We start from the raw sequence: 18,533 nt of genomic DNA, 5'->3' as shown, positions 1-18,533 counted from the left end.
GATGAACACCATTCTTCTAAAAGATATTCCCTCATTTGGTGTTTGGATGATGGTGGTGGAGAGAAATGTCTAACAAGTTGGTTCTAAATCTCCCATAGATGTTCATCTGGGTCGATATGTGGTGACTGTGAAGGCCACAGCATTTGATTCACATGATGTTCATACTCATCAGACTATTCAGTGAGCCCCCCTGCCCTGTGAATGGGGGAACTGTTGTCCTCTTTGACTTTAAATGGAAAACATGTCACATTGTTATGCTTCTATTTTTGTATTGCCTTTTATGAACTTTCAGAGCAAAGGTGAGAACATTTTTAATGTTAGAGAAAGTTGCAAAAATATAAGCTTAAGGTAACCCTCAGGGAACGTTCCTTGAGGGTCAACTGTCAAATGAGGCAAAATGGCTAATGTTTGGCAAAACCCACTCTATGGTCCCGCATTAGCATGTAGTTACAATGAAAGCTGTTGACAACAGGAGTCAGATTCCTGTGCAGTGAGGGTCTCTCGTGCAGCAGCGCATTTTCAGTTTTTAAACTGGGCCTGAAGTCAAAGGCTTTTACAATCTTGCTTCAGTAATAGCTAGGTAATTCAGCTTTAACAGTAAGGCCCATTGTGACAAGTCATATGCAAGAAAGGTGCTGATATCCCTTTCAAATTAAAAATGTAAAGGAAAAGTGATCAAATATAACAATAGAACCCAGTGTAGCACTGTCTTGTGCCATTAAGTAAGGCAGCATTATGTGACTTATTAAGGCAGAGGTAAGAAAAAATGGGACAAGTTGACAAGTGGCTACCAAGTTTATTTCAATCCAACAGAGTTTAATTAGAACAACATAAAATATGCAAATCTTATTTTACAAAAAAGTGATTGTGCTCTCAACTCTGTACTCTACAAATGTATACAGTATATAATTACCCATTTATTATTTGTATTGAAAGATATGTGAAGCTTAACTGTAAGGGAGAACAACATGGGAGTAAGTATTCATATGACATCTCTTGTAGCTTGATGAAATAAAACCTCTGAAATTAAAAAATGGTTTAAGTACACAATATAGTCTAGCTATGATATAACTGTAGTCAGCTTCCTCCAGGTTTCCCATGACAGATTTCCCAGGGAGTTTTTTTTTTACAGTGTAGTGAACTGTGTTATGTACATTTAACAAAGTATTCTCCACAAATCAACACACTTTCACTATATTTGAACCACAACAAATTAATGAAGACAAATCAAACTTAACTGTTTTAAAATTTATGAAACTCCAATGGTGCCGCCCGGTTAGCTCAGTTGGTCGAGCATGAGACTCTCTCACGGTTGTGGGTTTGAACCCCACTCCGGGCGGCACTGCCTCCCATGGGCCCACCACCGCAGGACTTCGGTGCATTGTGCAGACTGGGGGGATGTTGCCCCCACAACCTGGGCCCGGACCCAGATAAGTGGCAGATGGCAGATGATGACATGGCATGACAATGGCTCAGATAAAATATGTTGAAACGTCTTTGGGCTTTTGTGTATATTTTTACATACAGTATATTGAAAACTGCAGTGGAAATCTTGTGGCAGAAGCCAAGTCTCCAATACCTCTGAGGTTTTGGCTGAAAAGTTGTAGTACTCAGTTATGAGCCAATCAGCACATTACATTTTCACCAGAATTCAGTTTCTTTGTGAAAATAGCAAAGGAAGGCATATTACATACAAAAGTATAGTTGCAGAAAATCATGGACTCACTCTTCTCAACAGCAACAGAAAAAACAAATCTTAGGATAAAAAGCAAAACGTCAGCCCATACAGTTTCATGACTGATACATGTATGGCTTTAAAATTTTATTTTATATTTTTATTTATTTATTTATTTGGTACAAAATCAATAATCTTCAACCTACCATGAAAGGTTGTGGAGAAGACTGGCCTTGACAGTCGTAACACAAGTCAGAAGGCAGCACAAACACAACACAAGGCCTAGAGTAGAAAAATGAAACACACTCACACAGGTGTTTTCAGTTCTTCTGGCTGATTAAATCTCATTGCAGGTTAATGAGTTACATGAGGTCACCAAACTACTGCACACATATCAATTCATAGTGGTGTAATATTTCTCACTATAAACAGGTGAAACAAAGCTGACAAAACAGTGAGGAAGATGCCAGTCAAACACAGTCTGTACATGCCCATATAGTCCTGAGGAGAGCTCGAAGTGACTGTGAAAACACCTGTGTGAGTGAGCCACTGGAATGTAGGACCTTAAATAACAGCCAACCATTTTCCACATAGGCCTGAGACTTCAAATGTGCTTTCCTTCCAGGCAGCAACTAACCTGCATTGATTTTACTTTATGGAAATCACCTGGAAACCTGCTTGAGATAGTTACCGTTGTGTGGTAATGTAAAGTCCAGACTTTTCAGATCTGCACTTTAAAATACATTAAACACAAAATTAACACAACTTTGACAAATACAAAAGCAATGATACTTATTATGAGCTTCAATCAAATTGGTTTTCATGTAGTTTATAAAGATACAGGACAATTTCAGAGAGGATCTACTCATATCACCTGTTAATGTGATATCATTGCAGTACAAGAAAATGAAGTATGCACAAAAACAGTCAAAACATAAAAAAATCTGCCAGATTATTTATATACACAGCTAAAAAAATGAAGGATGATGAAGAGAAATTTCAAGGCAGAACTGAAGTTTAACTGGCAGTCACAGTTTGATTGTCATCTGCTGGCGCAGGTATTGTGCAATTTCATGCCAGAAGAAAATGGTACAATGATTTTTTGTATATTAACTAGACAAAACATGTGCTCTAACAGTTATCACTGTAAATAGTACATATGCATACTATCAGTGCATAGTATGGAATTTGAATAAAGCTGTGTACTTCATTGGATGTCTGCTACTACTTGAGAAATAGTAGCAAAATCAGTGAATATTAAATGTGAAACATCTAGATGCAGATTAACTTTGAATTTAAACAAACAGGTTCTCTGTGGGAGCTTGGCAGTGGACAACAGCAATGTTTTGACAAATGGAAAAAGCAAGTTATTTTCTTTAGACTTACTCAAGGGGAGGGCAAAACCGTTTGTCATCAGTCACTTAGAATTGAGAAAGTATTTTGGATGATGGTGAAATGCCTTCAAGAACCTCAAGCATTCATATAGCACTTAGAAGAAGGGGAAGCAGGGGTGTAAACAAGGGCTTTCATTTTAACCAGATAACTGAACATCTTTCCAGGGCACACTGGAAAATGAGTTTGTAGAAAACTTCTAGTCTTAGAGAGGGAAGATTGTGGCCCCATGATGACTAACTAATGACTTAGGAAAAAAATCGCAGCAGGAATTCTACATGATAAAGTATTGCACTGTATTTTTTTAAATATATTTTTTAGCCATGTTCTGAATACTTTACATTACTATATTATTTTAGACCTTTGAGTGTAATTTTCCTTCCTTCAGGCAGAAATCAAGATTTCCCTAAGGTATGTAAATCAACTTGTAGAGGCCTGAAACAGTGACCGTCATATCACTGTGATCACTAGGGCAGATAGCATGTCTCAAGCAAATCTCACAACAACATGTCGTATCACAACATCATGTAATACTGCAGCAACAACCTTTACAGACTGCTCCACTGTTTCAAACACAAACACTCTGAATGTTTTTGTATCAGCTCATGTTAACAGCTGACAGATAATAAAGTTGGACCAAAGCTGTCTCCTAGAAAACACAATGAGATTCCAATGAAATGATGTACACTTGGTTTGTTGGTTTATGGTTTCATAAAGCAACAATACAAAATGGTAGATGTACAAAGCACAATACACCAGTGCCTTTCTGAGTCTGATCTAGACATAGAGAACTGTGTAAATGAGGAAATTACAAATTTTGCAAATTACAAAAAAGGAAATTGTTACGGAAATGATAGTTGGACACTTTTAGACACTTGGACCTTAGAACTGCATTTAAGTTTTTCTGTGACCCAACTTCAAACCTTAGCCTTTACAGTCAAGGAATCAGTGGGGTGATGTTACAGCACAGTAAGTTCTGGGGCCTCACACTGTTTGGTAGAATAATAAAAACAATCACGTACAGTGTGTGGTCTGTTTCAGTCCACTGTTGCTCTCCACAGCAGCGCTAACTGGTCAAAGCATGACTGGAGTTTTATCATGGTCAATTTTTTGTAAAGAAAACCCTCCAAACTTCTTGTCTTCCCATATCTAGAGCTCTTTAGAGAATGTGTTGTTCACAGTGTAAATAGAGCAGGGTAATAAACCAGTTAACTTTTTTCCCGACTATTCTTGGTCTCTGTTGTTTTGGAGGTCTTGAAATGGATTGAAAAGTCCAGGTTAGAGACACTAACAATTTGTGGAAGAGAGGGCCCAGTATGAGTTCATGCTCACTGATTGGGATTGAACCCTTTCCATTTTGACAAATGTGACTTTGAAGATATGTTACCTAACAGACTCTAAGTGTAGTGAAACATACTGATCACATTTTTGCTCTGTGGTGGAGAATGCTCCTTTTTCATTTTAATTAACCTCATTAAAAGGTTATTTACCACTGCTGCTCTGTTTATCTGTAGGACTGTTTCAGGTGGCTGATCATATTTGTCCATTTTTTAAACTCTGTTTTTAAACTATTGTACAAATGACAGTTGCATGTGTGATGTTTTAATGTGTGGGTGGTGTACACTAAGTGTTATAGTGCACAGTTCCGGTTAAATCTCACTTCATTCCTCTGTAATTGACACAACACTGCGTAGGCAGGGTGTCAGATAAACACGACATCTGGTCCACTGAACAGAAATGACTGTTCTCCTAACAGAAATGACTGTTCTCCTACAGAAATGACTGTTCTCCTGAAAGCTGTCACTAATGTCACAGGAATATTTTAGAAACTGTCATCTTAAACAACAGTGAAGTAAATTGTCATATGTGCAACACACTGATCAGCGTGTCTCCAGCATGTGCAGTTTTTAAATGTAGTGGAAATCTCATCCATATGGATGGTAAGTGGTGTTCCAGCAGCTGTTTCTTCCAGCAGATCATAGCTGTCCTGTCTGAACCAATAGAAGGTATCATAGTTGTATCTGTTTCAGAAGCTAGTATTTTGATTGCACTTGGAGAGTGCATATAGGCTCATTCAAAAACATATGAAATATATTTGTCTTCAGAGTTTTACTGTGTCATACATAGTGAAAACCAAGGTTTTACTTAGATTGAAAGCTGCCAGATTTCAGCATCACTTCTCCACCAGGAACCAAAGCTTAGCTGCACCCTGCCTGCCACATTTCAATTTGGGTTCAGGGGTTAGGGTTGCAGAGTCATGAACATTAGTATGGGTTGGATTTACAGACTCTCAAAACTGAGAGTGATTCGATTCAGTCCTTTACAACACTTAATCCTGAGATTTATTTATTTCAAAATTTACAAAATAAATAATACTAATGTACGTGTGACATAATATGAGCATATGCTGTGACTGATATGGTCACTCTGACCTCTGTTCTAGTCCTTAACCAGTTAAAATGGCCTGAAAAAACAGAGCTCCATCTATAGCAGGGGAAATCTGTATCTAACTGTAACTCTCTGGTATCAGTGCACCACATGGACATGGCCATTACCCACCTCGCTTTGGCATAAGCAGAGCGAACCTTTTTGTGAGGTCAATCTGCATGGTCCTCAAGGTCAGGTTAAGATTAGAGTTAAGGGACAGGGAAATAAACGGTAGCTGATGAAGTATCCTTATATGATTAGGAATACAAGGATGTGTGTGTGTGTGTGTGTGTATGTGTATGCACATACTATATGTGAATAATCTATGCTCTTTCTTCCTCTATTGCTTATGTACATCTTCATGTCGAAGTATCTTATAAAGGACCCAGTAGAATATATTGAAGAAGAGAAAGGCCAGAGGGAAGCCGGCCCTCGACACAGTGTCAATCTTTTTGGCTCTGTCGATAAATAACTTCCTCATCTCTTCTGTGCTTTTACTCCCTCCACCAGCTGCTGCTCCCGCTGGATTCTGGGTAGTGTTTGCTGTGGCTCCTTGGGTGTTCAGAACAGTTGCCGTATTGTTGGAGCTGACCTTCGAATCTTTACTGTTGCTGGGAGTGGAGGTCACAGCAGTTGTGGTGGTCAGCCTGCCCTCATGTACTTCCCCATCCTGTTGTAGAGACAAAGAGGAGGAGGGGTCGTCACAGATCAGATAAGAGCTAATTTATTCTTGTACTTGCCCCTGATGGGCTCTTGAGCAAGGCACAGAATGAAGGTTAAACTGACATACTGCTTTGTTGAAAAAATGCTGGCCTTGGATCGGTCTGGGTAGCGTAGAAATTATTCATTTTACTGTACTGTCTTTGGGAATTTCATAACTATACATACAGTCAAGCCCGAAATTATTCATACCCCTGGCAAATTTTGACTTAAAGTTACTTTTAAATGTAAATAAAAGCTGAGAAATATTTTTTTCCACAATGATGCCTCTTGTACATCGTCTCATTATCTTCTGTGAGATGCCTGTGTCATTTCCAATCAAGAAAACACTTGCTGGTTGAATAAAAGTAACTTTAAGTCAAAATTTGCCAGAGGTATGAATAATTTCAGGCTTGACTGTAACTGTGATCCCTCAGAAGTTTGCACAGATGGCACACCAATATACACTCAATAACTGACGAAATGAAAACATGTTTTGAGAAAATTTGGCAAATTTATAAGAAATAAAAACTGAAATCTCTCATTTACAAAAGTATTCAGACCCTTAATTCAGTACTTTGTAGAAGCCCCACTGGCTGCAGTTACCACTTCAAGTCTTCTTGGGTAAGTCTCTACAATCTTTGCACACTTGCATTTGGGCATTTTTTTCCCATTTTTCCAGTCATACAGTTGTCCTGAAGCCAATGCTTGGCTGAATAATAAGGCATAATTAAAGCAAAAAGGATGTGCCTGAGGTCCATATACCAAGTATAGAATATCTGATATGATTCATCTTGTACGCTGGTTAATGTGTCTTTGTACTCTTCTAGGTGCTTTTCCTCAGACCACTTTGACATTCATATGATTGTAAATCTATACAAAGTTGTGAAAAATTAAGGAAAACCTGAATAAATGTGAAGATGCTTCCACACAGGTGAACTGCGTGGCATGATTACCCATTAGCCAATTACCCAATCATGCTCTGTGACAGGTATAAAAATGCTGAGCAGGCTCAGTTGATTCTGATATTTAAGTGAAACTTGAAACTCTTCTCTGATGTTTTATGCACACAGCTTACTTTTGGTGAGCCAAAGCTTTTATTAATGAATTCACTGATCTACTGTCCCAGATTTCCTTGTACTTTGATTTATAGTGACTTTAACATCAGTGTAGATGATAACACTGGACACAACTAGTCCAGAGAGCTGGACCTGGTCTGGAGCTGGACATTTTAACAGTAGATCTAGTTATGTCCACAGGAGTTTATGTATTTTCTGTGTCAACACTTGATGTTGCCTTATCACACCATTACTGCATCCACAGAGAGAGACTTCAGTTTTGGGTTTTTAATAAAGCTGGGAAAATTCACAAAACATATTTTCGCTTTGTCATTGTGTGTTATTGAGTGTATATTGATGGGCAAAATGACACTTATCAATTTAAAATTAAATCACACAAAATGTGCAAAAGGTGAAGGGGTCTGAATACTTTCTGAAGACACTGTGTGTTATAAATTATGCTCTGCATTTAGCTTCAGAGACTTTATCAGTCAGAAAAGATGAAACATTCATGTTCAAACACCTGTACAAAGTTTTGGTAGAGATGAAGAGTGAAGACTGAAGATGCCCATTCACTGTGTCAGAATGTCACAGTCCACTATATATCTTGTGCATATTAAAATGAGTTAATGTGCAATTTGTTTAGGCACTGAAGCACAACTATGACTCCACCTATGAGTGTGCACGTGCACAGTTAAGTTGTGGCTGGCTTGAAGGTAATGTAATCACTGTTCCTACAGTGGTTTACAAGTTTACATACACCACTTATTTATTTGTGCTAAGCAAATGAAGCCTCATTGGGAACATCCATTCAGAGGAACAGTTTTAGTGCAGGCAGAGTCAAGCTCATCTAACAGGCTGTGAAATCGTTGCTCAGCAAACTCATCTCCAATAGCTGAGTAATGTTTTCTTGCATGTTACTCAGTGCATGGGTTGATGTTGTGAATCAGTCAACACATCTTACGTGTCAATATGACTACTTTGACTGTTTCATTTGTTTTTATTGGCTCGCTTGCATGGCATTTGCTTTAGTGATAACTGGATCTTCAAGCATTTCCAAAAAATATGTATGAATTTTAACGGGATTGTGCAAACTGTGAATGTTCTATTGCGTTCTACAGTGGTGCTCACTGCTGGAGTGCTTGGATATGATCTGGCAGCACTGCACCTTAAGGGTAAAGGTGTCCCCACAGGAGGCACAAGATGATCAAAAGAATAAGAATAGAAACAGAAAAACTGTTTTTTGATACTACAGGTAATTTCACACATTTAACAGTTCCAATGCTTTGATAACATTTCCTATATTACATTCAACCTGGTCTGACCATATTTGTTGAAGAAAGTAATATCAAACCAGTTACAGAAATATCACTGTAACATATATGTAACAACACAGGTCTTTGGTATTAAAAAGTGTTATTCTGAAAAAAACATCAGAAATGTGTTCTATGTGGTCCACTTGGTCTGTGGTATATCCCACATAATTTTCCTTTAAGGAAAAATGGGTCTGGGTTCTTATGGGTTAAGAACCTTTTACCGGAGATCTGTGGTTTCAAAATGATGCCAGCACTTGATTGTGTTCCAGCAGAGCATACTGTGCTATTGTTGATGATGTGGTATCAACTGGAAAGTTGCTTTCATTTAATATTTGACATTTTTAATGTGAACTATGATAATTATATTACTAAAAGATTGAAACAGTGGATAGAACTAATTCACATTTATTCAGGAACCAGTAAAATAACTGCTTTACAGAAAAGATACAGAGAGGCTAACTTTTGTAAGTTCCCATTACTACAATAACAAACGTGCCATACAGTCTTGGTGCTTGTGTTTCATAATATTGATAGGTGAGATAATCTCCATGCCAGTCTGTGTGTACCAAAGCTGTTTTACTCTAAGTGTTCATTCCATCCATTTATCTATCTATGATACCGTTACAAAGAAGCTCTCTTAGCAGCAAGTGGAGCGGAATAGTTTTGTGTTTATTCTGTCTGTTTTATTCAACTCTGTATGTTGAAAACTCCTTTATTTTTATTTATTTATTTTACTTTTATTTTACTCTTTTTAAATCTTTATTGCTTTTATAGCTAAAATCATTATGACAGTCACCATGTACTTAGCATTTCACCTGTTTGCTAAACTAAAAGTTTAAGTGCCAAACTGATACAGATGGACTGACTGACAACAACAGACTGATTGGGTCATGCAAGTGACATAGTAAAATAAACTCATGTATTCACACACACACACACACACACACACACACACACACACACACACACACACACACACACACACACACACACACACACACACAAGTTGTGTTTCCATCACTTCAGAGTTAGACTAATTTCCCTAATCACTACTTCTAATCCAAACCTAACCCTAACCTTAACCTACATCGTACTCAAACCTTTAACCTAATCTCCACTCTAAAATTTAATGATTTACATTATGGGGGGTTGATTTTTGTCCCCAAAATAAAGTCAAGATACTACATTGTGACTGTGTAAACAGCTTAATGCTCCCACAACATAAATAATAAAAGCCCCCAAACACACACACACACACACACACACACACACACACACACACACACACACACAAATGTACTGTGCAATTACCCTGCTGGTGTAGATGTTGGTCATAGATCCATAGAGAGAGTCTGATGGTTTGAGGCCGTTGTCAGTGTTAACACGACGAAGGGAATCAGCTAGCTCCCCTGGGTCAACTGCACCTCCACTGTTCTACCAATCGCCAGCATGCACACCAGACAGAAACCAAAGAAAAAAACAAAAACAAATAGCATCCAAAAACAGGGTTGGGACACTCATTGATTCAGTCAACGTATTAGTCGGATGTTTAAATGAAGAGGCTGTTTAATTTGGATGGGGCCAAATTTTAAACAATTAAGCTACCTTTACAGAACAGCTGATCGATGATATAAATTACTGCATGTTGAAAACATACATTTCAAAGTTAAACCTTTATCAGATAAAGATGCTCTTTCATATGTTGCCGTGTTGCAGATCAAGGTACAGTGGCATGCAAAAGTTTGGGCACCCCTGGTCAAAATTTCTGTTAATGTGAACAGTTAAGCAAGTGGAAGATGAAAAGATCTCTGAAAGGCATAACATTACAGATGACACATTACCTTAATGTTTTAAACAAAATCATTTTCATCTTTTACATTTTCAAAATAACAGAAAAGGAAAAGGGCCGGCAGCAAAAGTTTGGACACCCTGCATAGTTAGTACCTAGTAGCACCCCCTCAAGTATCACAGCTTGTAAATGCTTTTTGTAGCCAGCCAAGAGTCTTTCAGTTCTGGTTTGAGGGATTTTCACCCATTCTTCCTTACAAAAGTGTTCCAGTTCTGTGAGATTACTGGGCCATCTTGCACGCACTGTTTTTTTGAGGTCTATCCACAGATTTTCAATGATGTTTAGGTCAGGAGACTGTGAGGGCCATGGCAAAACCTTCAGCTTGTGCCTCTTGAGGTAGTCCATCATGGCTTTTGAGGTGTGTTTAGGATCATTATCCATTTGTAGAAGCCATCCTCTTTTCAACTTCAGTTTTTTTCCAGATGGTGTTATGTTTGCTTCCAGAATTTGTTGGAATTTAATTGAATTAATTTTTCCCTCTACCCGTGAAATGTTCCCTGTGCCACTGGCTGCAATACAACCCTAAAGCATGAGCAGAGCAGTTCTCTCTGATATTTTTCTTGGTCTTCCAGACCTTATCTCAACCTCCACTCTTCCTGTTAACTGCCATTTCTTGATTACATTCCGAACGGAGGAAATCGGCACCTGAACACTTTGCTATCACCTCATAGCCTTCTCCTACTTTGTAGGCGTCAATTAGTTTCATTTTCAGAGTGCTATCCAACTGCTTAGAGGAACCCATGCTTGCTGATTGCTGGGACAAGGTTAGAGGAGTCTGGGTTTTTATAAAGCTTTGAAATTTGCATCACCTGGGCTTATTGCAAAAGAGTGTTCATGTTTAACTTTATGCCTTTTGGTGATCATTTCATCTTCCACTTTCTTAACTGTTCACATCAACAGAAATTTTGACCAGGGGTGCCCAAACTTTTGCATGCCACTGTATATGTTCCATTGTATTCTACTATTTTTTCATATCGGCCAAAACTTAACAAAACTTAAATAAGCATTTTGTGCTTCTTGGTTACATTGTATTTTTGTTAATGTATCACCCTGTATACATCTACATATATTCCATCTCATTAAAGATGATCATTAGCGTTTACGTGTAATCCAGTCAATTCTGCAAGTCCAATAAAACTGCAGCTCTACTTTTCACCACTTTCTACTTTTAATGAGTTAGAACAATGTATCACAACATCAGCAGTTCTCGCTAATGCCAAATATGTTTAGACATATTCACAAACAATCTACAAACACAGGGCTGACACCTAAATCTCACAGAACCTTATTCCTTACCAGACAGGACTGTTACATGTGGTCAAGATCTCTACAAGATAATATATACTGTAGTTGTTTGAACGCATTTCATGATTATGTCCACTATATAAAGTCAGTTATATAATAACCAGTTTTTGGAAATTATAGTCAGATCAGCACAGGTCTTACATGAAAAGCAAAACATAGCAAACGTTGTGCAGTTGGAAGAACATTGTAAATTTAGTCATTGATTGGTATTATTTTTTTGGTATGTATCTGCAAATGTGTGTTTTTTTTTTTTTTTTTTTTTTACAGATATTTTACCCTATATGTTTTACATTCATTTAAACAGAGGAGAAACTTGATTATCAGTTGAATAATCAGTTTAAATCCCCTTTTTTTGCTGAGCAACCTCTTTGAAATTCATTTACAATTTAAAATTATAATTTGCAGGTTTCTTTCAAGTACTGTAAATGCTGTTTGTGTATGGGAGTTGACTGAATGCTGAGTTGATCCTTTCCCAGTCCTCTGAGATCCTAATCATGCACTGACAACAGACTCATCCTCTGTTTGGATGGCCTTCTCTCAGAAGTTACACAATAGTGTAAAATCATAAAATCACATAGATGCAGTTACAGCCATGCTGTATCATGCACTAATACATTAAGTATTATAGATATGGTGTTTCAGGAGACTCAAACATGCACAGTCAGATGCACCAACACTTTCTATCTACTGTCACACACCAGCTATGGTGTTTTCAACATTACCGTTGCTAACATTGTGGTTTTTCTCTTTATCCCCCTTCCCCTGAAGCTATTCCTCTGATTAGCACATTGCAATAGCAACATGTCACCACAAGGCAGCAGCCTCAAACCAGAGATTAGAGAGCCAAAATACTCTTCACAAAAGAAGTTCAGTAGTCTGTATGTGCATACCTGTGTGCAAGTATAGAGAGCATGTAAAGGTGTAATTATGTTTTGTCTGATCACACTGAATCATGCAGCGTTGTGTTGTTCATTATGGGATTTTTCTGTACCTTGCACTTGTTTTTATGATGCCGTCTAAATCGCAGCAACTCTTTATGTTGCCTTGACACAAAGTTAACAGCTGCATACTCCAACAGTGCAGAGAAGACAAAGAGCAGACACACCGCCATCCAGATGTCTATGGCCTTGACATAAGAGACCTGTGAACACACAGATATGTCATTAAATCATGTTCAGTAATTATGACCAAATATTGAAAATGTTCAGAAAAGATTAGGAGTATAATACATAAACACTGACATATTTTACAGTCAGATATTACCCCTTCTGTCTTTCAAGACCCTTCACTCATGGGTTTGAAGAAAAGAAGGAGATCGCTTAGTTGAGCGATCTAAAACTACCCTGTAAGGGAATGTGGAAATGTAGAAAATCTGCTACTTAGACTGGAATCTGGTGGGATCTTTAAAATGTCTATTCAGAAAGCTATTAGAATAATAGACATTATTTTAGGCCTGCAGCTGGTGCCCTACAGACACACACATCCGTGGTTATGCCGCTGTCTGTGATGTGCCACAAGTCTGTGGTGTCAAAATGATGTAACCTCATTGCTTTATGAAATGATGACTTATTCAGACATGTGTAACATACTAGAGTGCAAAGCTCTGTTAAGCACTGGAAACATGAGAAACCTCCTAACCTCTAAACACACACACACACACACATACATACAACCTCAGTCATGTTGTTGAGGTGTATGTGTACAGTATGTGTGAGAGAGATGGATGTGCTAATAAGGGTTATGTAACAAAGTGCTCCATGTCTGATTTTTTCTCATGCATACAAGATACCAGAACAAGACTAAGGGGCTTTTTCTCACACACGCTCTGGCAGTTGCATGATGTGTACTTGCCCATGCAAGTGCATCCACCACTAAAAATGGGGGGAAAAAAAGAGGCATTTCAGGTCTTGGGAAATGGAACAAATCATCTCTGCTACACACACACACTCACGTGTTGTGTGCTGTGTTTGTAGCTCCCCAGTCACTTAATAATGATAAACTTTATTTATATAGCACTTTTCAAAACACAGTTACAAAGTGCTTCACAATAAAAACAATGAAAACGGGGCACAAATCAGTACATAATAAAACAGACAATCAGACAAATAAGAACACAGACAATTAAAAGTGCATATAAAGAGAGTAAAAACCCAGCTGAATACAAAAACAACAAAGTAAAAGATGATACACAGTTCGCAGCCCTGATCTTTTCAGGCAAGTTAATCCAGAATCTAGGAGCACCAACCGCAAAGGCTCCATCTCCACCTTGGAGCAACCAGAAGAGAGACATCTGAAGATCTCAGGGGGTGAGATGGGACATAAGGCAACAAGTTCAGAAATATAAGTTCAGGCAAGACCTCTCTGGGCTTTAAAAGTAAACTGTAGGATTTTGTAATCAGTAGCAAAGGTAGCCAATGTAGGGAAACCAGGATTGGTCAGGACAAGTAATCACAGTGTAGTCTAGTCTTTGAAATGAAGAAATCCAGATTGAACCATTGATTGAACAAGTTTGTCTAAGCTAAGTTTGCAGTCAAAGATGATACCAAGACAACTGCAGTGCTGAGGGACAATGAACCAAGACTGTTTGGGCATTTGAACTGTCTTCTGTCTTAACCAATGATTATCATTGAGTATTTCAGTTTTTTTTCAACATTTAGCTTAAATTTTGTGACATCCTCTTGTGGATTTTTTGAAGGCTGTCAGCACTTTGATAGTTGTTTGTAAGGTCACAGATTAGATAGATCTGAGGATTGACACCATTAAAATGCCACCTGATATTATGTCTATGTATAAAATTGCCTAAATGAAGCATGTAGATGGAAAAGAGAATAGGATTGAGTACGGAGCCTTGAGGCACCTCATAGTGAATACCTGTTGCAACTTGCATGGAGTCAGCAATACTTACAAATAAACCACTATACAGGAGTGCCAATGATACCCACACATGTTTCAGGATGGTCCAAAAGGAGAGAATGACTGATGGTATCAAACATTGCTTAAGTCTAGGGGAATGAGAATGGAACGATGGCCTGCATGCCATATGGCTCTTATGACTTTGCAAGTGCAGTTTATGTACTATTGTTTTTCGACTATGGCGTTTTCTTTTCCTAGACATTGTATGCACTTCTTGTACACATACTACATATATATAGTACATATTATATTAATCTTTTATCTTTATCTTTATCTTTTATCTTTTATCTTTATATTTATCTTTCAAAAATTACAACATTGAATAATGAGAATAACAAAATTCATAATCCATGACAAAGAGGTATTTCTGAAATGTTTTTTTTGACTGAACCTGTGTAGCACTGTTCACATGTGAAACAATGGAATTTCTCAGTAGCCTAACTTTATGTGAAAATAATATCTGATGTGAAGCAAACACGAGGAGTAAACTAAGCAAAAAGAATTCCTGAAGTTCTTCAGGAGTTCTTTTTTTCTTTTTTCTCTACACAGACACAGATGAATAATAAAATGCACAAACACAGACCTTAGGCAGTGAAGTCCTGGAGCCTGAGCTCTGTGTTGTCATTGTGAGGACAGTGGTGATGCCCAGTGCCACTCTGGCTGGGGCAGCATCCATGTTAATCCAGAAAGAAACCCAGGATAGAATGACAATGAGCAGAGAGGGGATGTACATCTGGATCAGGTAGTACCCCATCTGTCGCTCCAGGTGGAACCGCACCTCAATACAAGTAAATTTACCTGCAATAAAGCAGAGACACTGTAAAATAACATTCACTTATTTATTCTGATATGATTTATTTCTTAAGCACAATTAACAGCAACAAAGATGGGGTTAAGCTATGCTTAAACTATGCTTCACCCAGGCTTCACCTGCTGCCTGAATTAGGATTTTCTCGCTCTATTAACTAAACATCCACTGTACGCTGTTCTTCGAAAACATCCGCTCACAAACCTACTGATTTTTTTCTTGACTTGTTCCCAGAAGAACAAAACATTATTAATGAAATCTGGCAACTATGTCACCATATGTGTATGCTACCTGTGTAACAGTGTGTGTGTGTGTGTGTGTGTGTGAGTGTGTGTGTGTGTGTGCGTGTATTACCTGTGTTGTAGTGCTTGGTGCAGTATCTGAGGTCTGATTCATCTTTGAGAATAAACTGTGGGAGTGTGAGGCCTTCAGCTACTTGAACCGGTCCATTTTCCTGCCACTCAAAGATCAGGTCGTTCATGGTGTAACCAACTGAAAAACAAGACATGACAATTTGATAAGAAACAAATAATAATACATTGTGAAACACAAAGGCCATGGAGTTAAAATTATTGAGGTGATACAGTAGATATCATTAGCAGAGCTTTCATGATTCTCTGACATGGAGAAATTTGGTCAGTACTTTTACTCGATCCTACAAAAACAAACAAACAAAAAAACATCAAGCAGTATAGAAAATGGATGGATGAATTTCAACCACTGATTCCTAGTGTCATCTTGGCCTTTGGAACTAAAAATAAAGAGTCTTTATGTTAACAATGTCGATAGCAGCATCTTCTTGTCTTCTAAACATGACGACGGATGAACACTAACCAAAGTCTTCCCAGCATCTGTTCTAACTAGCTTTCTTTGAGAGCATGCCAAACTAGCTGGGAGGTGTGCTTTATGCAAATGTGTTACACTGTGATGTTACCGAAGGAAAGTTAAGAAAAAACACAAGAAACATAAACCCCACCCCCCCAAAAAACAAAACAAAAAACTACCAGTCTCTGTCACTTCAGGGGCAGTGTTTTCTGTGGGAGAAAACAAATCCATTTACAACCTAAAAAGTATAATATGGTTACTTTAAATCATAGAAAGGAAAAGTACTCATTATGTAGCAGAATAAGTTAAAGTTAAATCATTATTACATTACTGAATTACATTGTAAAGGTGTTAAGGTGTAAACAGCATTTTAATATTATGATATTAAAATCATCGAGGGGAGGAGAAACTAAGTTTAATTATTTAATATTTTAAAGTGTACATATCCATCATGCACTCTTTAAGTAGCATCACATGTTTTATAAAAAAAACGTGATGGTAATGTGTTGTAAAATTACACTGTAAAGTGACAGTAAATGCAGTGGAGTAAAAATTACAGTATTTTTATGTTTATTAATATTTGAAATGAATCGGGGTAAAAGTATTAAGTAGCACTGAATAGAAAAACCCAAAACTAAGAAACTTTAGTACTGTATTTGAGTAAATGTACTTAGTTATATTCCACCACAGTCAGCAGCTGCAGTCCTCCATCAGTGGTCACGCTGGATGCTTTCAGCCGGTGGAACTAACTGAGAAGCATGTTGACAGAGCTCATAGGCCAATACGGAATCAGTGTAGTTATACTCATGTGCCAGAAGAAAAAAAGACATGAAAATACACTTCACTCTTACAGCATATGCCAGAGCCGTGATCAGTTGAGAGGTGGCTGCATGACATAAGAAATGAGATGTCTTGACACTGATACAACTGTGATAATAAAAATAATTACATAAAGTTATTTTAAAGCACAATGTACACAGATGCTCAACAGAGTTTCTTATTCACATGTAGCCTCAAGTACTCAAACACACTTGCATTCTTAACTTCAGTTAAATGATGATCGAGCTGGGTGAAAGTGACCAGTGGGAAAGAATAGGAAAATAAACAAGCTATACAAACAACTGTATGAGCAAAATTACTAAGAGAGTGGAGGCCACATAAAAATGCATGCACCCAGTGCACTGTAGGGCTTTTTGGTGGAAGCAGAAACCAGCTGGTAGTAACCCTACAGTCATACACCAAATATTTAGTTCATCTTTGCTCTTAATGTTCAGCTAAAAGTGAGTAAAAAGTGGATGCATGTTGAAAAAAAAAAACAGAGAACATGATGCCCCCAGCTTTCCACTCAAGCGTCTGTGCTTGGCTCTGGATGTTTTTAAATCTTACAATTGCCCCTGGTGGTAACAATGTCTCCGACTGTCAACTCACAGCATTTACAAGTTCTGCTGGTCACACCAACTGCATCAACTCTACTGTTGGAATAGTGTTTATTCAATCTTGTTCTGGCCATATTGGTCTTATATTTTACTTTCACTTACTGTACTGTACCCCTGCTGTTGCTACATGCAATTTCCCCACTGAGGGACTAATAAAGGTTTTTCTTATCTTATCTTTCTAACTCAAAACACTTGTGTTTCCATTTCAGCTGCTTGAGTCTAGTAAAAAAAAAAAAAAATCAGAATCATAAATCATCATATCGCATGATATGCATCAAATGTGATTAGCTGAGGAGGGACATGTAACATCATGACACCCTCCAAATCAACTTAGTGTATCTATGTGTAAGGTGTAATATTAAATTGAAGTGCATTTGGGTCAAGACCTTTTTTTTCCTCTCAAACATGCATCATGACATGATTGGAATTATTTCCTTTTACTCTCTCTCTCTTCTCTCTCTCTGTGCTATGTGCGTGTCTTTGTCTTTCCTGTGTTCCCTGCTGCATGACATGAGACATGATGAGCAGAATCACAGCAATAAAACAATCTCATATATACATAAATAAAAAAAAGAGCTGGATCTATGTATGGTAATGCCTCTGGCCACTGGGACGGAGCTGAATGATGACAAATAATCTCTGTCCCCTGGGACCAGGCCATGCTCCTGATTGGACAACGGATGAATTAGTCATCATAACCCTATCAACATTATTAAACATGACTTGTTGTGTTTCTGTCATGAGGCAGCTCGGCTGCCTCTGGGTTTTTTCTGTTGTTTTTTGTTCTTCTCTCTCTTCCTCTCTGTGTGCATGGGGCTGTATGTGTGTGT

General features: G+C 37.9%; 1 protein-coding gene across 3 annotated transcripts in view; it reads right to left on the bottom strand.

Annotated features, from left to right (window-relative positions):
- Positions 1 to 5,834: 5,834 nt before the first annotated feature.
- glra3 (glycine receptor, alpha 3) overlaps positions 5,835 to 18,533 on the bottom strand; it is a 28,888-nt gene continuing 16,189 nt past the window's right edge. Inside the window, exons 5-11 of one of the 3 annotated variants that reach the window (XM_041036157.1) lie at positions 15,797 to 15,934; positions 15,218 to 15,432; positions 12,713 to 12,862; positions 12,226 to 12,237; positions 10,923 to 10,981; positions 6,101 to 6,141; positions 5,835 to 6,007 (exon numbers count right to left, since the gene is read on the bottom strand). In XM_041036157.1, the coding sequence (XP_040892091.1) occupies positions 5,835 to 6,007; positions 6,101 to 6,141; positions 10,923 to 10,981; positions 12,226 to 12,237; positions 12,713 to 12,862; positions 15,218 to 15,432; positions 15,797 to 15,934 (788 nt within the window). Of the gene's footprint in view, positions 6,165 to 10,922; positions 10,982 to 12,225; positions 12,238 to 12,712; positions 12,863 to 15,217; positions 15,433 to 15,796; positions 15,935 to 18,533 lie in introns of all 3 variants that reach the window. The other 2 variants (XM_041036156.1, XM_041036158.1) reach the window with 2 other exon arrangements.

This window comes from Toxotes jaculatrix, chromosome 4, assembly GCF_017976425.1.
Source record: "Toxotes jaculatrix isolate fToxJac2 chromosome 4, fToxJac2.pri, whole genome shotgun sequence".
Lineage (NCBI taxonomy): Eukaryota > Metazoa > Chordata > Actinopteri > Toxotidae > Toxotes > Toxotes jaculatrix.
This window is presented reverse-complemented; position numbering and strand designations above follow the sequence as displayed.